Source organism: Falco cherrug, chromosome 5 (genome assembly GCF_023634085.1).
Source record: "Falco cherrug isolate bFalChe1 chromosome 5, bFalChe1.pri, whole genome shotgun sequence".
Classification (NCBI taxonomy): Eukaryota; Metazoa; Chordata; class Aves; order Falconiformes; family Falconidae; genus Falco; species Falco cherrug.
In genome coordinates this window covers 91,423,429-91,446,705 of record NC_073701.1, presented here as the reverse complement: position 1 = coordinate 91,446,705, position 23,277 = coordinate 91,423,429, and the positions used below count along the sequence as shown (strand labels likewise).

At 38.3% G+C, this 23,277-nt stretch overlaps 1 protein-coding gene across 2 annotated transcripts in view; it reads left to right on the top strand.

Annotated features, from left to right (window-relative positions):
• Positions 1–23,277, top strand: part of SLC2A13 (solute carrier family 2 member 13) — a 169,415-nt gene that overhangs the window by 35,465 nt on the left and 110,673 nt on the right. For both annotated transcript variants that reach the window (XM_055712362.1, XM_055712361.1), the window contains exon 3: positions 2,320–2,528. In XM_055712362.1, coding sequence (XP_055568337.1) covers positions 2,320–2,528 — 209 coding nt within the window. The remainder of the gene's footprint in view (positions 1–2,319; positions 2,529–23,277) is intronic.

Sequence of the window (23,277 nt, the reverse complement as noted above, 5' to 3'; positions counted from 1 at the left end):
CCTAAGATGATTGCAGGTACCTAGCTGTTTAGTTCTAGAGGCTCTGTATGTATTTAAGGGACTGAACGGCTTTGGAGGAGCAGAAATTAGGTAATATGAGTGTAAAGGACTAAAACTGTTTATTTAGATGCATGGAAAGATCCTTTTGCTTGCAGTTTGACAGAATACAGTGATTATGTTTTCAATCTCTGTGGTTTTGTTTTACTCTTTATTTGAAATAGAAAAGGCTTTCTAAATACCACTCTAATGCAGATGTTGAATATACAGTTCAGTGAGCTTCAATGGTGTATGTGTAAAGGTGATTGTGTTTGCAGCTACCAAAATATTTGGGAAGGGGGAAGAGCATTAGAAGAAATGAGGACATTAATGAATGAGAATATTAGTGAATGAGGAATGAGAACAGCAGTGAATTAGTGATACTTCTTAGACATCTGAAGACTACTCATCTAACACGAGCTTTGCATTTAGAATTTTTCTTCCTTCTGCTTTTCTTTTTTTTTTTTTTTTAACTAATGATCAGCTATACCATTCTTAAAGTGTTAGAAAATAAGAGACTTCCTTACAGATTTCTTTCTAGAGCAAGATTTACTTGTGTGACGTTTGGAAATTTTTGCTAGTTTTAGGAAGAACTTGAGGGCTCAGCTTGGGGATGGCAAGACTGGCCTGCATACACATTGGTTTGGGGAGGTCATCCTCTTTGCATTACCTTTTGGGTGATGTTTTCCCCATTCTTCAGTTTTCTGCTCTGCTGTATTGCTCAATTTTTCTTTTTTGAATCTACAAATGCCGCTAAGAAAATCTTTTTCCATTTTCATCCAAAATGCATTTGGCCTTGACAAATACGTTTGGTTCATTGCCCTGAAACAAGGTCTTTGTTAATGGTTGTGCTCTCTTCCTGCTCTGTTAGCAAGCTCATTTCATAGCATGCCTTATAAAAACATCCAGGTGAGAGACTGCTGAATTGTCTGTGTGAAAGCATGCAGCCTGGGGTATGAAGAGAGGTGCTAGAGGGGAGATTGGGAAATCTCCATAATCCCCTGATTGATGTCAGGGTACGAACCTGTTTGTGTACAGACTAACCTCAGCATTCAGTCTGAGGGCTAGTTTCTGGAGGTGTTTTAATGATTATAACCACCGATGTGAAACCTGTGATAGCTGCAGTAATGTACAGGTGACACCAGCACCATTTAAAGTCTTTAATGGAAGTGGAAAAAAGTCTGTGAAGCGCAAATGGGAAAAGGTCAGATTTAAAAAGCAGAACAAAATTACACATTGTTCTGCGATTCTTGTTATTCTTCTTACTGTTTTATTGAATAAATGTAGAAAAGTGAAGTGTCTAGACCAGAACCACCCATGGAAGTTGGTGGCATGCTTGTCTTCTACAGTCTTTCCCACCACTTCGGCTGGAGTGACTCATGGTGGCTCTGGGTGTTGTACAGATGTCAGTGCTGATCCCTGAAAGCATTAACTGTCTGGCCAGTGGTAATTCTCTGTTGAGTAGAGAACTAGTCCTAATGCTGTATATAGGAGCCACTCATGGCATCTGAAATGCAGTTTTGATTTAAAACCTAACATTGCAGCTGGCTGAAGATGTAACAGCAGATTCTAGAAGATCTGGTGTAAATTGCCATGCTGTTGAAATGAATGTTTTTCAGTGTTCCTGCTTATTATAGTCAGGAGTTTTCAAAATTAAAACTGGCATCTCCTTACACAAGAGGCATATTCCTTGCCCACATATGTCTGTGTGTACATATTACTGACCAAATTAAGCATTTTTCATTGGTTGGTTTTGTTTTGTTTGGTTGGTTGGTATTTTGTGGGTTTTTTATGGGGTTTTGTTGTTTGGGGTTTTTTTGTTTGTGTTTTTTTTTTTTTTTTTTTTTTGTAATGTCTGTAAAACAATTAGCAGGGTTTCAGTCTCATTTTAGCCATCAGCAGTGCCTATTTGTTCTCCATCCCTTTGGTTCCTGTTCATTCTTTTATCTTAACCAAAGGGATTACCAGTTTCCAAACTAGTGGAACGTTTCAGAGTTTTTATTTAGTCTGATTTAGTGTCCTCAGGACCAGTAGCTGTAGGGTCAATGTTGGCAGAGTAGTCAACATATCCTTGAGATTTTGTGGAATTGAAAGCAAGGTTCCTGTTTTCTAAAATACTTGCAGAATATGATTCTTGCCTGCTTAACTTTTAGTGATAAAGAATACGAGGGGAGGAGGGTTTGATTTGTAAAGTACAGCTTAAGTAGCTGTAAATAAGTCTTCTCATAGCATGTTTTTGAAGGCCAATATTAGATGTTTATTTATTTATTTACTTATTTCCAGGTACATGCTGGGCCTGTCGGCTGTTCCAGCTGTTATACAGTTCCTTGGATTCCTGTTTCTTCCTGAAAGTCCCCGCTGGCTCATTCAGAAAGGCCAGACTCAGAGAGCACGAAGAATTCTGTCTCAAATGCGTGGCAACCAGGCAATTGATGAGGAGTACGACAGTATAAAAAATAACATTGAAGAAGAAGAAAAAGAAGTTGGAGCAGGTATGCTGAATGCTTGTTGGCTTTTCTGCCTATCAATGAGGAGATAAAAATCAGAAGAAATGTTCAAATCGTAGCCTGTGGGAACTTGATGTTTTGCTTTTTCTTGTCTGTTTTGCTATTGTTTGAAATACTTCATACACTGATAGGTTCAAAAATGAACAGATGTTTCTATGACTCTGCAGTTTTAAATTAGGTTCTGATTTCTTAAGTGAGGAAAAAGTAAAGTTGTGTAAGATTCTAAGTTTATACCACCTACGCTTATGTGAGAATTGCACTCAAAAAATTACTCAGTTTAAGAATGTACATCTTGAAGAGTGGAAATAAATAAATTTTGGTTTTTTCATCGGTGGAAAAGCCCAGACACTAGGGAGGGTAGAAGTCAGAAGGCATTTTACATCTCTGAATTATCCAAAGACCATATCCTGGCTGACCATATTCTAGACAAGTAGCCTTCAGAAGTATTTACAAAACTCGGTGTGTAATAGATTCTTTTTCAGTAAAGGCAGCTTCTGAAAGTTTTTTTGGTCTTCCCCCAAGAGAATAAGGCATCTAAATAAAATCCTGTTTTTTACTCTTTCATATCCTTATGCCATAATTGCTCAAAACTTTGTGTGTATCTATAAAACAAGATTACCATTCCATTGACTTTGTCCTATACATATTTTTCTTTTGCTTTGTGCTGAAAGTGTTAACCTGGGAATCTCAAGTAAGACTCATCTTAATTCTTGCTTTCTGAAACATTGATGGGAAAAACCCATAACTTCTCAGAGCTGGTGAAAAGCAAAATCCAAGTTATTTTACATCTGTGTAAACTGAGATTCAACATCATATAATACCTAATCTCACTGCCTCACTGAGTTTGGCTTTTAGCCTTACAATAAATATCTGGAAAAAGTTATTTGACACGTGCTAGTGAAGGGATTTTCAAAATATTCATCACTGGTGTGGAGCCGGACAGGATTTTTTTTTTTTCTCCCAGTACGTTTTTGAGGCTTTGGATACTTTTTTGCAGTTCTTTGAGGGGTGGGTGGGTGGCAAATGAAGTTCACTGAAGCTGCTTTGATAAAAAGCTGAAGTGGATATTCATAGAACAACTTGGTTTAAGAGTCCTGTGCTGAGGTTCTTGATCCTAATTCGGGATTGGGCTGTTCACTTCTGTGGAAAGCCACATAATGTCTAGTATAAAAGTTTGTGTGCTTTGTAGAAATAAAAGGAACAGATGTTTGACCCATCTAATCCCTTATTTTCCATCACTGGGTTATAGGGTATGACCTTGTTTCTCTCTCTTTAATCTTTTCTCATGCTGCTGTTTCACTGTTAGTAAACTAGATGTGGTGGTGTAAGACTGCAGTAGGACTGACTACAGCTCAGTGGTTAAATCGGTCCTCTGTATATTTGTGACTTGGACTGGCATACTGACTGGGAGGCTGTTGGCTTTCTGGAACGTGCAGGTCTTTCAGTTTCCCCCACACACTCTCCTGAAAACTTGCGGTGTTCCTGGAATTTAGTTAAATGGAGCACATTTGTAGGAGAAAGCTTCGTTATGGAGAATCAGTGTTTTCCTCTCAGGTAATCCACAGCTTCAGAGTTGTCACCAAAGGGCATTAAAAAAAAAAAAAAAAGAGGGCAGTTACAAGTATGTGCTGTCCTGCTTGTTATAAAAGCTTAGCAATTGGGCATTAGATAGAGTTGCTCTCGTTTTTGATAACTTGGTTATAATTGCGCTTCATTCCATTTAACCCAAACTCTTCATTGTTATGAAAAGGTACATTGTGTGTCGGCATCAAGACATACGTTATTTTTGTTGCCTTTCTGTGACTTACGGGTGGTGTTTGCAAGTGGTGTTAAACTGTAATTACTTTCATTTCTTGAGTTGTCTGGATCCTCAGTATTGAATTTGGAACGCATATTGCAAGAGCAACTTACTGTTCATGGCTTCATTGCCAGGTGTTCAGGTATTGACAGCTGAAATGTGTGCTTCTGCAAAGACTTCGAATTTCATTTTGCCATGTATATTTTGGCTGGGTTTATTTGTTTTTCGTTTGTTTGTTATATTGCTGTAGTACTTTTTGTATTAGTTTTTTCCATTTGTGGCAGAGAGTGTTTTAAAGCACTAGTTAATACCAATGACAAATGATGGTAGTAATTCCTATCAGACATTGTGGACATCATTCCAGTTTTACAGAAAGCTTTAATGACCCTAACTGACAGTGTGTGTATGTGGCATTCAAGGAAAGATAATTTTGTAGATCAAAAATAGTCCAGTTTACTTTTAGGTAAAAGTGCCTTTTTCTTTTCTGTCTTTTCCTTTCTTGAAAAAAATTTGGCTGCTTTTTTTCATTAGTTTATACATAAGCATCATTGCCACTTTCTTAGGGCATCATTTTCTAAGTGAAAATAAAGCCCTGTTTGACAACTCCTCTGCAAGGAAGTAACAGAGTATAATCATAATGTATTCTCTAGTCCCACAGTAAAAACTGTAATGTCTTTTTTAAACTGTTTCATCAACTATTCTTGTCACGGAAATAATGAATCACAGGGGACCTTCATCTGTCTTGTTTAAGCTACTTTCTTAAAAGTTTGTTTTTAATGTCTGTCATAAAACCAGTGATGTTCTTCATTGAGTTTTTCACATGGTCATCCAGCAGCTTCTGTCATGAAAATAGTAATGCCTTCAGCAACGAGCTCCTGTTTCAGGAGTCTTTTGTACCATTGTGGGATACCTGTTAAGCGAATCGTTCACGTTTCTTTATCCTTTCTAAGATGTTCATCAAAATCACTGCTGCTGCTACTGCTTAGCAGCTTGCATTTTAGTGTCTTCAGACTGGTATTAGGAAGAAGATGTATCTTTTTGACACACGCTTTCTCCATGACTGGTTATGCAAATGACATTTTTTCTGGCAGTCATGAATACTGCTTTTGTGTGCTCTAGTCTGTACTCCCAGTGTGACTTCTGGTGTTGTAACTTTGCATTTTGAGAAGCGAAGGGGGGGGGTGGTGTTGCATTCTGCAGTAACATTACAAGACCAGTTTAATCTTGGTCAATTCCAGCTAATAATCTTCTGTTAACATCATCCCTCTCATCTCAGATGGTGGGGCTGTAGTGCGAAAGGGAGCTGGCAATAGGAAAATCAGGGGTAGGACTGAGGAAGATGTTGGGAAGAAGAGAGATCCCCAAGAGTTGTGGAAACAGTAGTTTATGGTTGTGAAGTGTCCATCCCCTTCAGACAGGCTGTGGTTCTCACAGATCCTTGGTGCTTGGCTCAGGCTCTGAAGCCCTGGGGGAGAGAATGGTCAGAAGATGTTTGCAGCCAAGGGAAGGATCAAAGATATTGCTGGGAGAACGTTCTGGGGTGACTTCCTAGCAAAACATGCCTGCCTAACTGCTGCTGAATTGTGGGTTTTAGTACAGTTAAGGCAGAGGTTCTGTACTGCAGGTTAGTTAAAAACAGGCCATCAAATCATAGCAATGCAGGTAAGCGTAAGCACAAGCACTGGCACAACGGCTTAATACACAGGTGATGTAGTGGTAGGTGATGAAGTAGTTATGCTGCTAAGCAAATTAGAGAGTGAGATTTATAATGCCAATTTTAGAGCAAGAACTTTGGAGTGAATTTAATGCGGTGATTTTGTGCATAACAATAAAGCTATCTGGTACACCTTTTATAAAAGTTTTACAGCTGCCAGTGTAGTGGTCATTTCAGACTGGAAAGAAATCATTATAGTATCCAATGGAGACATTTAAAATAGTTCATTAATTTCCTATATATTTGACAGCACTCCAACGTTCAAAGCAAATCATAGAGAAGTATCAGTTTGTACTGTCTTCCTGGGTGAAAGCATCTGCAAACTTGCATGGCTTTTCCTCATGCCCCTCTTGGAGCAGTACTGAGCTGTGATGTGGCAGGATGCATGGTGTTTCACATGAAATCGGTAGTCATGAGTATAGTACTATCTTAGCATCTTGATGAAATGAACGTCATTTGCATTAAGACTAGACATTTATTTTTGTGTAGATTAAAGGTGTGTAACCGTGGATCATAATTACACTAGGAGAGCAGTGTAATCTCCCCAAGTCCTATTTACCCCACATTTCCTTAATCTGTGAATTAAGGTTGAGGCTTTTGACCTTACTTGCTATGCCTGTGGACCTTTACATTATATTAGCTGTTCTTACCCATGTATACGTGTCAACTTCTGATGATGAAGATGTCTTCTTTGCACATGTTATGCTTAGTAATTCTGGCATGTAAAGCTGCTGAGGCTCAGTGGTGCACGGAACTCTGCTGCTTCTGTGAATTTCACTGAGTAATTTAGAAAATTGATCATTACACTGTAACGTTGGTTAGCCTACCATTCTGCACCAGTATGTTATGTAATGAGCACTGCTTCTAGATCAGACATTTTCTTGTGTTATCATTATTTTTAATACATTTTTTGTAATAGCCAGCTTTTTTCTGTAAGATCAAGAAAAATGTGTCCATACCACTCTTTCACTCCTGTAGGCTTGACTCACTTCTTTGCTGAATTTCCTGTTGGATCAGTGAGTCAGTCATCTTTTTTAGGTTTTGTATTTTCCCGTTGGAGATAAATCTATAATGATATAAAGGTAAAACCACCTTACCATCATGAAAAATTATGAGCTGAAACCTAATTAGCTGTCAGTTAAAATAGGATATTATCAGGCAGGATATCTGGACTCTTAGTCCTTCCTGGTCCCAGTATATTTCTATTTTCTTGCACCTTTTCTTCTTAAGTAATATTTTAACTTGTTAGTATTCCTGCATGTCGCCTTGACTGGAACCATTTGACATGTGTCTTTCTAGGGGGATCCTGGAAGCTTTCAGTTTTTTCATTCTTAATCATTATTCTCCCCTTATCTCTGGGAGTCTTTTTCATCCTAGGACATTGCCCAACATGCCTGGTGTTGATAAAGATATAGATGTGATTATTATTATTTTTTTATTATTATTATTATTATTATTGGGCATCAGGTGGTTACTTGATGAACCTTGGTAATACTGTGATGCTCTGGTAGGGCTGTGCAGAACTCTGAATCGTTCTGTTTCCAGGCACTCCAATCCTTATTTGAAGTTAGTTCCTCTTTTATGGTATTAAGTGGCTGTTGTTACCTGTAACCATGAAATTCGGTGGAAGCTTTTTGGGCAACAGGAAACAAAGGAGTTGGGCTAAGGATTTGCTGAAGAAAAACCCAAATCCAATATGGTTGATAGTCATGTCAGCCTGAAATTCTTGCTTGTGGCAATATTAAATGCCAGGGTCAGTTCCAGGTAGGTTTTGCCTTAGGATTTCATGGGAAGTGTGGCCAATGCAAGAGGTACCTGAAAGGAACGTCTTCATTTCATTCTTGTATTTTAACCATTTGACGTGTAGAATTATTTCTTTTTCTGTTCCCTTAAGAACAAAAAAAATCTTCCTCTGTATGTCTCCATTAGAATTTGTTTTGAGTTGAGCCCATTAAAAAAAGCACTCCCTTAAAATTCACGCAGTGCAGGCAAATAAAACATGGAGACATTTGATCTTCAGAAAGTATACTAACTCAATTCAGTGTACAATCAGATAACAAGAAAAAGCCTTCTACAAAACTTGGCAAGGAATATTGAAAGTATGAATTACTGTATTAAACAATTGATAAAGACAGATAATTTTTTTTCCTTTTATCCTTAAAGTCTTTTAAAAGGCTGACTTACTCTTGCACATATGACCTCTGAGAAATATAGTGTATTAAGAACATTATTGGTTTTCTGCCTTGGATAGAAATAATACTGCTATATATTAAAAGTAATAGTTTGTTCTGGTATCTTAGAGCTCAGCTTATACCATCAGTGTTTGCATCTAACTGTGAGTTTGGGATTGTCTGTATCCTTTAGGAATCCTGTTGTTAGCGTGTTTACCTGGCGGGGTGTTTTGAGTTGGCCTTGCTTCAATGGCTTGTGACCAAAACTGATCCCTTAATCTTTCACCTTGGTTTTTGACGTGCTGACATAAGCTGAACATTTATCTGGAAATGGTGGTTAATTGCCTGTCTGAAGATCAGATTATTTCAGGTAGATTGCTTCAGATGTGTGTTTTGGAACAAACTCTTCTTTGCCTGAAGTCCAGACAGATCTCACGTATGGTAGTCCAGAAGGGCAGGAAAAAGCAGAACTCTGTAAAACTTCTAGGGGGGTATAGGGAAGCACTGTGAGGCAGGACAGTTTGGTTTGGTTTTCTTTCTTTTCCCCACTTTAGATGCACTATGAAGTTTCTGGAAGTAAAAACAGCTTTCCAGTGACAGCATTATTAGCTTTATATTAATTCATAGCTTCTGAAACTTACAGAACATTCAAGCTAGAAGTCTGGAAAGGAAAAGAAAATTTAAAAGACTTAATCTCTTGTAATTTCAAAAATAGATTTGGGTGTAATGATTTTGTTTTAAGCCAAATGACATTATTCACAGATTGGAGCTGAATTTGCTGATGTTCAGCTACTCTTAACTGATGCTTTTCAGCTGAGGCTGCTGTTCTCAGACCTGTAGTCCCACAAGCATTGGGTTCCACTCCAATACTAGGGCATCACTGAACGTTCAGCTGCTCCCTATGCTTTGTTTAGAAACAGGTATGTTTTGTGAAAACACATGTTTCAGAGTGGAAAAAATTGTTGCAAGATTTCAAGACTAGTGATTGACATCCTTTCATGAGAGAATGTGGTTCTTCTAAAGCAAAAACTGACTGAAGGAGAGGCTGTGAATAAGGATAGTGTTTTTGTTTCAGGTGTGTCCAGGGGAATAGGAATTTGTAACTCATTCTTAAAAACCAAACAAATCCCCTCACCCCTGCAAATTTAACTGGAATGGTTTATTTTTCTTAAGAGGAACAGCCAAAATTGGGCATTTTTGGCTGGTTGTTCAGGTGTTACCATTCTCTCTGTTCTATGTTTATTGTCTGTTAGGGCTAGCTACTGTACTTCAAATTTATAGAAAAGTATCTTTTAACACAAAACTTACCTTTTTTTTTTTTTTTTTTTTTTTTATTTATTTAAACAAGCTAGTCCAACTGACGTGGGCTAGATCAGTTTCTAGAAGTTATTGGCTTCTGGCCCTAATTTCCATGCCTTTGGGAAGCTCAGTTCTAGAAAGCAGTAAGCTGGACACATTTCTTGGATTTTCTAGAAGTAGCACTTAGCTGTATAACTTGGTCTGTTACTAAGTGTTTGCTGTATAATAGCATAAATATTAAACAGCATTTGTAACAGTATATATTTACAATAGTTTCTTCCCAGTTAGTCCAGGGGAAAAGCACAAAAACGCAAAACCAGTGTGGCATGTGGTGAGATTTTTAGGAAAACTGGACTAAAGATCCCTGGCAGAAGTGAGCTTGAAGGACTTGGGGGGAAATATCCTTGGTCAACAATAAGAAAAACGGATGTGCGTAACTTGAGTAATAGAAAAGGAGTGAAGTAAGCAGAAAAAACTGGGAATAGGGGAAAGGCGGGGGAAGATCTGAAGGACGTGCTTCTTGCGTTGTTGGGAGGCAAAGCTGTTCTGAACTGTAATACGATTTGCTCCTTAGTACAGGAACAGAAGAGACAGTAAGCGGTGGGAGACACCTCCATACTGTCCGTAATGCACATGGTTTGTTACGGTGGGAAGGGAGCCCGAGGAAGTGAGTTGAGCCTAAGTGAGAGGAGCCTATGTTGGTAAAGGGTAGTTATAGGATTCTAACGCCGAGATAGGAGTGAAAGGCCAGAATGCGTCTGCTGAAAGGAAAGCTACAACATTTAGGTGGTGGCTTGAGGCATCTGGCCATGGGCCAGCCTTGCCAGCGATGGCGGTGTGATAACCTCTTCCAGATTGCAGCGTGAGGATTTGTTGCTACTGTCATGCTCGCCAGGATCCTGCTACTTTGGTTTGAGTGGACCAAACCAAGACTCCAATCCTTGGAGTCAGTGGTCTGGAGAGCAGCAGATTCAGTTTGAGGTGGGATGCCTGCAGTGTGGTAGCTTGGTTGTGTTAGAAATGGGAAATATAATTTTGAATTTCCTGCGCACTCTTGTGCAACAGATGGGCATGCGCTGCCTTGACAGCAAAATTCGCTCTTTGAGCCTTTGTTTTTCTCTAACGTGGTTACACTAATGTACTTGTTTCTCATCTGAAATTATGGATACACTTTTTGTATTTATGTATATTGTTCTTAAGAAGTAATAAAATTATGATGTCTAGAGCTGCTAATGATATTCAAGTGCTCAGTTAATTAAAAAAAAAGGAGGGGGGGGGGAAAAAAGCCTTGGTTCTTCATCATTTCCCTCCTGGATCCAGCATCTGCGCTGAACACACAATTCTAAGCCGAATGCTCCCACTTGAGCTGCCTTGTTTACATGCAGCAGGGATTCAGACAAAGTATACAGTGTTGTGTGAAAATGTTAATGGGCATAGGGGGAAATTTTTTTTAGACCACTGAGGAATAATTATAACACTTCACTAAGCTTAGTAGTATGATTCATTATTTAGCTCTTAGAGCAGGTTTTGTGGCAAAAGTTGGAGATAATCTTGCAGCTTCTTTGCTCTCTGACCTTGTGAAGATGAGTGGAAACTCTAAAATGGAAATGGATTTCAGGTTTTTAATATCAATATTTATATGTAAATACCACAGGCAAGCAGCTGAGCAAACTTTACCTATTGGTCCCATTTTAGCCTTTTCAGCATATTCATGGAAATTAAAAACTTACCTTTTTTTTTTTTTTTTAAATTAGTTTTGCTTTGTGGTGTTGTAAGAACCGTATCAGCGCAGAGCTGACTCTTCCTCTGCTGCCTCTTAGGTGACAGGTTTTGCCCAAGGGTGGAACTTGGTCCACCCATCAGATGTTAATGATTCTTCAGCAGCAGTATTTTCTTTGGCTCTGTGGTCAGGTGGATACAGTGTTTATATAGCCTGTTTAAATTGAAGTACTTTGTTAATAGGAAGAAACCATTAGGGAGGAGAAAGGATTTTAAACAGTGATTGCAGTTACTTCTTTTTACGTAAAGCCATATTCTGCTCCTGCACTCTAGTCAGGCTTTATTTTTTCTTGGACACCTTCACCAAAGTATCATCTGCCTAATTTTTGTCCAATACTTATCTTCTCCTCTTGCCTTTTAAACAACACCATTGGGCTTTTTTTGATCTCTGCTGTTTTCAGAACATTTTATTCTTCTCGCGAACCTGAAGGGTTTGGTTCAGAATAAACAGCTATCCTTGCATCCCTCCTGATAGTTAATCCAAAGTATTCGTGCACTGAACGCTTCAGTAAATCTTGTCAATTAATGTGAAGTTATCACAATTGGCATGCTGCCATGTGTGGACTGTGTTTTGAATACTTTAACAAGGTTTTACTACTGAACATGTTGCAGCTGTGACTCCCGAACCGTCCATTTTGAATGCTCCCTTACACAAATATTCTTGAGGTTTCCCTATCCTAAGAAAGCAAGTTGTTGGGATCCCTTCTTTTTGAAAATAAATGGCAAATGGTGTACTACTTCCATGTTGACTATTGGATTGGAGTATGAATTTAGATCTAGTGCTTTTATCCAAGAGGTAAAAACCGGTTTATTTCTTTGTTTATTCTGTTTGACTGTAATTTTTACAAGCGGTAGACCAGTTCAGAATTGTGTTCCATTCATAATTTTTTTGTCAGCAAAAAGTTAGCATTCTTCTTTCCTTGTTGGTTGGTTGGTTGTGTTTGGTTTTGGTTTTTTGTTTGGTTTTTTTTTGTTTTGTTTTGTTTTTTTTAAATGTTACTCCTTAAGCCATAGTGATGCTCAGTAACTGTGTAGTAGTGTGCTAGTCTTGCTATAGAGTCAAGTCCCTAGGAAAGAACTTCCTCCTTGTGCTGTTTCACTCCCGAATAGGAAGGGTGAGCACTACCTTTTCCTTCTACCATCTGAATGAACGCATCTGCGGGGTTATGCTTTTTGTGTGGTGTTTCTGTAAGTGAAGTACTGTCTGGGAAGTTTATTGTACTGTTTTGTATTCTAAAATATTACTGGTCTCCTGGAAAAAAGCATCCTTGTAGATTAGAGAGAGTTTATATGGTTGAAGCGTGTGTGTGTGCGTGCGCAAGATAACTAATGTATCATGAGTAATTCACAATGAATAATTTATCTAATTAAATTAGACTTACTTTCTGCTTGTCAGTTGTCTGTGGGGGAACTGCAGTTTCCTTAGACATGTTTGTTTTGGAAGTGTTAAAGCGCTTTGGAATTTTTCTATGTGAAGCTGTAACAAATGCATTACAAACTTGAAATTTTTGGTATAAACTTTTTGGAAATTGTGCCTCTCACAATTATTAAATGGTATTTCAATTACACTCTCGAAATACCTGTATAAATAAAGCTCTGAATAGCTCAATTAACAGAATAAGAAAATTAAAAAAAAATCAGTAGGACTGGTCCCTCTTCACCTCTGCTTTCAGGTTTCCCTTTTGCTAAAAACACGCGCCACCCCCCCCCCCACCCCCCCCACCCCCAGCAAACAAAGAAGAAAACCCACCAACAGCAATGCCTTCACCAAAAGCAGTTTGTCACTTTTTAGCACCTTTCCCCCTCCAGGAAACTACTTCTGTGTTTAATGTCTTTTTCCTATGAGGAAAGGGTCGCTCCACTGTTCTAGTAGTGGTCCATTTGTGTATATATTTTTTTTTTTCTGTGAACATGCAGAGTTAAATAATGCATTTATGGATAACAGTGGGTTTGAACTTTTTTTTCCTGATTCTGCACATACTTGAATATTTCTATTTCTGTTGAATAAGAAATAATGTTTTCAAATCAGTATAGTTCACTGTCTACAGATAGTCAAATGTTTACCAAAAGTCATATGAAAAATTTTACCTGGTCCAAGTAAGGTATCTCACAGTGCAGCCATGGTGATTTATGAATGAATAAATAATTTTGTCTCCAATATTGTGATTTGCATCTAGAATTACTCTGTAACTAAAGGTTGCGAGGGCTTGAAAAATTTCTCCTTTTCCCTGCCGTACTTGGTGAACATCCAGTTTACCCCCTTACAGAGCTGACTTCACACCAGCGTGTCGTGTCTGAAGACCTAGCATGTTGCCGTTTTCCCCCTCTTTGGCTGCAAGGAGCTTGTGGAACTGCTGAGAAACTGCGGAGAGTTCAAGTTGTTTTATTGCTTGTAACTGCTTAAATATGTGTAGTTGAACGGGCTACATGTTTATTCTGTCCTTTTGTAGTGAAATGACAGTTTTTATTGTAGGTTACAAAACAAGCATCTTTGCTGTAATGCGTAACAGCTTCGTTCTGCTGGCTGGTCTGCTGTGATGGGCAGGGGCTGGTGGGAACCTGTTGGCGTTTATGAGGTGCCCGTGTGCCTGAACCTGTGCGAACTGGGGCTGCGAGGGCTTCCAGGCACTTCTTTGCCTTGTAGAACAGTACTTAAAGGCAGAAAGAGTGTAAATATTTCTTCTGGTACTAAAGCTTTATGAATGTATTTGGTTTTTTTGTCGGTGCTGAACGTCTTTAGTTTTTGTGTGCATTCTTCTTGGCATCAGTGGCTATAAAGAAAAGAAATATACCATTTTCTTCATCGTGTTTTGACCTATTTGCCATCTCTTATTGCACATGGAAAGGTTTAATCGCAAATATTTAATAAAATGGTGTATGACTGATTTAAACATGAAATTACTATTGGAGTGAGTGTCAGCTAAAGTATATTTGAAATTGAATTGATTTAAGAGCATAAATAATTTTAAAGTAGTTCTGTCCTTTTGTACACAGTAGATTGCACTAGTTTAATTTAAATATAACTATTGTATAATTATCTTATATAACACAAACCACGTGATTTTCTTTGTAGCTTAGGTGAATGTAGCTCACTTAAGAGAGTGCAAGTATGGATATATAAATGAATAAACTGCCATCTATAGTGTATGATATAAAAAAGTAGACGATTGGCTATGAGCCAGGAGACTTCCTTTTTTGTTAAAGCAAACATACGTTTCTATGGCAATAAAAGCAAATTTAAAATGTAGGTGGTTCTGACTTCTGCTAGTCTAAAATAAAGGTGGCAGTTACAGAATAGTTCATTTCATAGCCAGAGGAAAACAAGCTTTTTATTAAAGAAAAATGCATCTATATTGCCCCATACTTAATTTCTTAAATTTTTGAATTGTCAGCTCTTTCTGCTTTTTATATTTCCCCTTGTTTAATTTCTCCCCCTTGCTTTTCAGTGTGTGTAGCAAAAACAGGAGTCTGCATATAAATGCTATACAAATCTTGTATTTGTATTACCTTTGCATCTTTCATATTTTGTTGGGACTTTAACTTTTTAATCAAGGGATGATTATTTTTAGTACTAGTCAGAGACAAGAGGAATGAGAGTCTTGTAACAGAAGATAAATTAAAGCGGCATTTACCAAAGAACCCCAGGTTGGTGGGGTGGGCAAGGGATAACAGGTTACAAATAAATAGGGTTGAATATAGTGAGAAGTGTTTATCCTACTCTAATTACAGTGCAGTGTAACAATGGGATAGGTCAGAGATACCATTTCATCTCTAGATTGGATTGTTTAGAGCTTCACATCCCTTTGAAACACATTCCCAGAAGAATGATCCATCATAGAATACCCGAATACCACCTATTAGTGAGTGAGTGGCCTCAAATTAATCATCCTGCCCCCATCTGTCACACTTTATATTCTTCAAGCTGTTTACATTTTTTGGTCTCCAAGTCTTCCGAAAATCAGTAGGATAGACTGTAGCGGCCTGAGGATTCAATATCTGTGGGGGGGGGTTTTTGTTTGTTTTGTTTAAGAAGGGAGTGTGGACAGCCTATTTATTATATAAAATGATGTTTTGCAGCCAAAATTTGCTGTTGCTTAAGCATAGTGTGTGCATGCTTAAACACCACATGGTATCTTTTTGGTCACTCATACACTTGGATTTGTTGTGCCATACCCTGACAGAGACAGAGCTTGAACAGGCACCTGAATGAACTGTTTATGTTCATTTGGCTGGATGTGGTGCCAGTCCCAGCCTGCAACTGGATCTTTCAGTTGATCGTAGTGTCAGATTTAAAGAAATCTTTTGCAACAACAGTCCAGATTTTCCTAAGGTTATAACTTGAGAAAATGTAATGTGAAAATATCAACCTAAATTTGCAGATTCTATTATTATCTATGAGACGCACACTCATTTCCCTCATCGCAGTGGAGGCTCGCTTGGTTGTCCTTGGTAATTCAGATAATAGGTGTTAACTCCTCGGCTTCACAGATGACAGATGAAGTATCATGGGAAGACTTACGGTCTGTGCCAGCTGACTGCCGCTTGTAGTGCTGGGATAGGGGATTTGAGTACTCCAGCTCCCATCCGACATGAAAAGCTGAGACCTAAAGAAAGGGCTTCGGATATCTGAGCTGCCAGGAGCCCACGAAGCTGTTAGTGTTGAATGCTTTATTAGGGAAAAACTGCCTAGTTTTGTTGTGATATAAATCCATGTATAAATGTACCAAATGGTGGTTAACGAATAATGTTGTGTGCCTGCAAGTAATATATGTACTTCAAGGCCGCATAATGATAATGTTTTGATTTAAAATATTTGACATGCTGTGTTAGGTGTAAATCCTTGAAATAAACAGAAAGACACATTTTAAAAATATAGCTTAATTTATTCAATATTTGAATCTGACTGTAGCATAACCCAACAGCATTACAGAGGATGTGGAATATTTTTTAAATTATTTATTTAGTGATTTTGAGGCAAATTATTTGTATTTTACAAATTTGAGAAGTCATCACTCAGTTTAGTGTTCTGTTCTCATCTGAGAAACATTCCCTACCATCTGCAGCCAGTCGTCTGTTGTGCTGTGTGAGCCTGGATCAAAATACAAAATATCAGCTGGTCTATACAGTGCTGTCTTTGCCTCACACACACATACACACACGCCCCACCCCCCACCCCCACCCCCCAAGTGTGACTGATGGAGGTCAGTATATTCTCTATTCAGGTGCAGGCAGATCCATTAAAAATGTGAATTCTGGAAAACATTCACAGGTCTTTCATTGGTGCAGCTGCATTTTACTAGACTGTACATTTTATAATCGGTATGTTAGGAGATACTACATCACAAAAATACTTCAAAATAAGGGCTCCTAATATGCTTTGAGTGGATAATTTTTTCTTCTTATCAGCGGAAACTGGTTTTCAAAATCAACTGAGAGTTATTTTGAAATGTAGTTTTAATAAGCTTGCAGTCTTCTGCCATGCTGATAAACTCCTGTTCCTTTTTTCTCTAACTCCAGCAGAGAGAAATTAACCTACAGAACCTGTTATATGCCTTTTCCCACCTTGTATTTTGGAACCTTATGCATCTGAAGAGCAGTGTTCAGTTTCAGCTCAGCAGTTTTCTTTTATCATGACTTGGATAATTTCAAACAATCTTCTTTTCTTCCTGTTGCTATTCTTACATGTATTAAATTTTTTTTAGTGATAAAATTTCCCATCTATACTCTTAATGATTTTGCAGATTGGAATATTGTTTTATACTGATAGTGGTATTAGATGTAATTTTTGCTTACATTTTGTAATAACAATATTGAGACATTAGTGTTATATTGGACAAAATGTGAGTCCCAATCGTAAGACGTGACCATTGAAAACCACTAATCAATTTTGTGTAAATCCTGTAAGATATCATTCTCAAAAGTGCAGCACTTTGTTCCTATGGTGATAAGCACAGTAGTTTTTTTCAGGATTTTTTTCAGCAGCTTATGGTAGTTGATATGGCTACAAAAAGAAAAAGTATCATCTACAGTTTGAGTTCTATTGAGAATATAAACCTTGAATGATGTTTAAACTGTTTTTACAATGTAAGTTGCCTTTAGGGCCTGAGTTTTAGAAGTGCATTATATCCACAATTTAGAATAAACTTGGATTTAAAGCTTAAATTAGTTCAAGGAAGTTTTAAATGTACTTGTTCAATTGGAAAAAAATTTTGCAAGTGGTTTACTTGTATACTTGAAGTTATCACTTTCAAAGCTCTTGTTGAAATCTTTCTACAAAAAGACTTCATGAATTTCTACATGAATTGCAGACTCTTATTTGTCTTTAGGGAGCGTTTACATGATTTTTTGTTTTCAGTGATTCATTCTTCTGTGTAGCTAGACCAGAGAACAGCAGGTGTAGCCTGTAAGGGTTGTATATATTTTTCCTGTGTTTGTTGTATTTCTTAGAGAAAACATGCAAGAATATCTGTTACTACAGTAACTGAACCACTCCTGTGATAATACATCAGCAAACTTCTTATGTGCTTTGTAAAGTAACTTGTAATTATGGGCTAGTTGTGATTGGAAAACAAGAAAATTTTGCCTTTTCTTCTTCATTAAAAAAAAGCACTTATTGTTGAACTGTAAAAATTACACTGTGTTCTCAAACTGTTGGGAAGCACAGCATGGAGCCAAACTTCTTAAAAGCTCAAGCAAACCACTTTCTCCTCTTTTCCTCCATTTGAAGTATTTTGCACAGGGCTGTATGAAATGGACTGGAAATAACGGCTTCAGTTCCTCTTACAAGTCTTCCACTACTGAGATTCTAGGTACTGGGTAGCCTATTGGTAGTGGTCCTTATGCAGCTCATTGATGAGAGATCAAGATCAACCTGCTATTTTACAGAAAGAATAGCTGAAGCAGTGTGATTTAATTTCTGGTATAATTGAGAATAGACCCAAGCTATCAAGTCTTTGATTACAGCACCTTTCTGAGAAACAGTATAATTCACATACTATGTATGTGTCACCTATGAAATATGCTTATACCATTTGTGATTCACTGTTACACGGCATCTTCTAGTGGTAGTAAATCAGCTGCTAGAGGACTATCCTGTCTCATTTACTAATGTATGGACTCAAGTGACTGCAGACAGATAGTTGCATGATTTTTTTTAATTAACAAAATGTATGTGTCGGTAGCACTGAAAGAGCATTCAGCAGTAATGTTAGGACATGCAGAAGTGAAGACATGCATTCACACATTTATGGAAATGAAAGTATTAGAATTGCCTGTAATTCTGCTTATGTATTTGTTCAAGTATCCCATTAGCCCAATCTTGAACCAGCAGTAGCCAAGAGCAAAGGTCAGCAAGAGTAGAAGAGCACGACGAGCACATATGATATTTTACCCAAGTACATCTTTTGATGACTCTGGAGTTATCATCCATGAAATTGTCAGGTCTCCCCATGCATGGTTTTATTATATTATGCATACTTAAGCTCAGCCCATAGATTAACTACAGTTTGGAGCATAAGTGATGGTTGTAATTCTGTAACTTTTTTTTTTTTTTAAATCTGAGGGGTTTTTCAGCTTTTCAGCAGATGATCTTATTCATGTAGATGTGTTTTGTGGTGTTTGGGGGTTTTTTGGGTTTTTGGTTTTTGGGGTTTTTTTTAGGTAATAACTAAATGTTCCAAAAGTTGATAGCAACTAATTTATTTATTTATTTATTTATTTTGTAGGATTTGCCTCCTGTTAACAAAGTTCTTCAGCATTTTTCAGGAAAAGTATTTGTTGTTTTGCAATCTGATTAGGAAATGCCTCTGTATAAAAAGCATGCACCTCTTGATTTCTGAATTATGGCATTTTCAAAATCCTTAATGCAATGAAGTCCTACTAATACTACTCTAGAGAGTGAACAGGCAGGGGCTTTGCACCAAAGGAATTTTCCAAGGGTTGCATGAAACTTGTGATGGGATTCAGCTCCCACAACTACCCCTGGCAGTACTAGACCATCTTCAAAATTTTTTGCTAAAGTACATGAGTGTGTATGCGCACCTTGAGGTGGGGGCAGAGGGTGTGTGCCGGCCGTGGGTGGAAGCTCTTCAGAAGCTCCAAGCGTGGATGCTGACAAAGCTGGCTTAGTACTGACACTTCTGTCACATGTACCCAAGTGGGTGCTGCTAAACCAAGCAAGTGTTCAGGCTGTTACTCCATGGCTTAAGGACCTTGCTCCTTGCATATTCACCCAGGGTAATATTCTCTTGAATAGCCTTGTTTGGAGGTTGGTCTGAGTGATTTCTGTGCACGTAAAACAACAACAAATTATCGCTGCCTTGCGGTGGGATTCTAGATGCTTGTGAGGAAGATTCTTCTGTGGCCTGTAGGTCTCACATGATTCTAAAACACGCAGGCAGGGTGGAGGCTGTCATGGACATCTGCGTCAGCTGGTGTTACTGTTGCATTTGCAGTGTGGTGCTTGACTGGTGCCCTCTCAAGCTTAGGGTGCTGTAATACTTTCCTGAAGTGTTTTACAAACCCCAAACCATCAATGGAACCTGTTCCTTTGCTCTGCTTACGTGAGCTGCGCTGCAGTGCACACACACAGTAACACTCTTACAGTCTTTTTACAAATTAATACTAAGCAACACAAAGACAAAACTTAAGAAATGATCACCAGAAACTGCGTTAGATAGCTAACTAGGTCAATACATCCCCAAAGAGATGCAGACAGACAATCTACATGCATTAGATCTTGACTGGTTCTAAAGTGAAACACACTTGTATGAAAAGCTTTCTAGTTGAAACAGGAATCACAAATTAATCCCTCATGCATGTTTGAAGTACAGACCTTCTTCATGATGAGCTCTGTGGAATTCTTGTTATTATAGCTTTAGTTGTTTCGTATTTTCTGCATTTCTTTAACTTTTGTTACTTCTTCACATGTATCATTGTCTTTTGGTTTCTTTAATCCTTGTAATACTTAATAGTGATGTGTAATTCTTGTTTCTTCTACTGTTTCACTAACAATGACTAATGAATTGGTTAGCTACAAGGAAGGCTTAGGAGAAACTAATGGAGACTTGCTGCTTGCAGCTGCAGGTTTTGCTGTACTTTAGGGAAATCCGAACTTGAAATTTTGCCCATGCTTTCTTTTGGTCTGTATCTGTCATTTCAGCCTGCCTTAAATAAATTTTCTGCTCTTTTGTGGCTTTTTTACTAAGGATGTCACATCCAGAAAGGGAGAGTGTCTTGTGCATATTAGACCTTGGAAACAATGTCCTAGACTTTGCTGATATGTTATCAGGAGGTAGTGATCGCCTCTGAGGTTAGGATGGATGCTTGATACTTTCTGTGATAGCATTATGGCATCCAGTAACGTTTTCAAGTAAAACAATTTCCATTTAGCGTAGTGCATAATTTGTGAATGAGTGACGCAGTGGTGCGTCTCAGCAATATCCTACCCCGGGTTCGCATGTTTTCCAAAAGATGCCTGGACACTTTGCACAGACTGTCACAGTGTTGCAATACTGGATGAAAAACGCACTTGGGCTTCTACAAGCCACAGCTGAAGTTTCCCTAGTAATTCTGTGAATCTACAATGTCAGCATAAACAATGAGATTCTGAAAGAGCAGGGAGCAGGGAAGTGCTTTCTCACTTGTTAAGCGTAGTGTTTTTATGACATTGTTTTTCTTCTCCTCCCCCCGGGCTAAGTTATTAATGAATCTTTCTGTTCAAACCTTTTTGGGCTATCCATGTCCAGAAAGGTTTGTTACTTCTGGGGCAAACAAGGCCATTAGACGCACTTCTGTGGTATACCTGGAAGAGACAACTGGAATGTTCGTTCTGAATATATATGTCTTTATACTATTCCAGATTAAACTTCTCTTCAATTCTTCAAACTGAATATGTCCACTGAATTTAAGAAGAATTCTTTTAAAATACAGTCTATGCATTTTTTTCTCTCTATTTCATATATAAAACATACGAAGTGCACTTCAAGGAGCAACTGAATTATTTGTATAGTTTGTTCTGAAAAGTCTTGCATTATTTACTTTACTTTTTTCTTTGATGCCAGACCACTGATATCATGGTGGTTCTCTTTGAGAAAGCAAGAGCAAGCAAAAAATAAATAAATATTTGTTCTCCTCTTATTAACTAAAAAGCTGTTGTCATGCTGTAATTCTTTTTGGCTTTCTGCTCTTTGGTATCTACATGTCTTTGAGACTTGACTTGCAGCATATACCAAATGTGAACAGCCAGAAGTCACTGTTTTGGCGACAGATTAATGTGTTTATTACCTTCTTAAGTATTTCTTTCCATCCTTGTAAAATAAGGGAAGATGCTGGAGATGCAGACGTTAGATCTGTATCACAGTGCTTGAGATAAATGGCTTTTAGTGTAAAGACTTTTCTTTAGACATTTAAAAGTTATACAGTGCCATTTGTGGAAAGTTTACAATCTAAACAATCTTTCCAGTTCATCCTTGTGATGTAATGTTACAGGGAGTTAGTGTCACTGATGGACTTTGAGATTATAAAGCAAACACCTGGCCTTTGGGAGGAACAACGTGTAAGTAGACTGTGGTGTTAGGAAGAATGTTAAGAGAGAAAATGGATAACAAATGTTGAGTTAGGGGATTGTTCTCCTATGGCAATATGTATTTGTAGAGCTTCATGGGCTGAAGAGTCAAGAAAGTTCAGTGTTACCTTGCGCAGAAGAAGGGGCATGCTGGTGCGTGTTTTGTATGCTGGTAGCCTGAAGTGGTTACTTAAATGTTGATGTCTCCTTTATGGACAGAACTATATGTTTTTGCTATTGTTATGTCACACTGGCTGCTCTTGAGAGCTTCTCTCTACCTGAGGCCTGGGAAGGAAGTGTGTCACGTAGGTGACATTTGCGATTGTTGTCTTTGTCCACTGGGAACAGAAAAGTCTCCCGTTTTAAATCAATGTCACTGCAATACAATCTATCAGACGTGAATGGTGAAGTGAAATACTGCTGCTCTTAGTCACAGAATTGAGTTGCTGTCCTTTGCTGAGGAGGGTTGTTTGTTTAAAATCTGAATTCTTGTATTGTAGCACAGTGGGATGACATTCGTTTCTTCCAGACTTACGCTTACAGGTTAGTTTACAGAGTGAATTATCTGGAAGAATCAATGTAAAAAAAATAATGTTCAGCCTCTCTTCTTATATAAATAGCATGATGTATTACATCTTTGGAGGCTTGCACTTCCTCCATAAAATAGTTTCTCTGTCGCTGTGATAGATGTTGGTGGAAGATTTGAGCATGTGTGAGTGAGCCATGTGGCAGAGGGTTGCTGGGTGTTTTTGAAGTAAACACTTGGCTTTGCAGCAACATAGGATGGCACCCTCACTGCAGGCCATCTGTAGAGAGCACAGAAGAAAAAGCAGTTGCCTGACTCAGCTGCAAAGCTTCTGTCAGCAGAGCCAGATACACCTCCCTGTGTCCTTTTCAAGTAAGGGCAACATGTGCTGATCTCCTTTGCTGGTATGTTTGTGGGTTCATGCCTCTGGATCTGTTCCTCTCCCACAAGCTAACTGCCTCCCCAGCTCCTTTTGTAGAGGCTATTCCTGGTGGGTTTTTTGAATTTTAGATATTTCTTGCTGATGGAAATGTTGCTGGGTTACACATCTTCAATGCTTCTCCCATTGTCCATTTTGAGTGGTGAGTTATAGCCTAGCCTCAGTATTTCTCATGGGAAATTTGTGTGCTTTCCTTTAATGATAAGTGATATTGGACAATTTTCATTTTCATATGTTATTTTAAAGATGCAGAATGTAGTGTATAGCGTTACTGCAAAATGTTCCATTCAGTCATCTGGGTTTCGCTGTCACCTGGATCACCTTGTCAGCCAGCTGCTGCCCATGATACACAGAGTAACCTGAGCAGAAACAGCTGCTGATCGATGCTGTCACGTTTGGACTAGAAGTGAAAGAGCCAGCGTGCTCTTCAGAGGTCTGCGATGC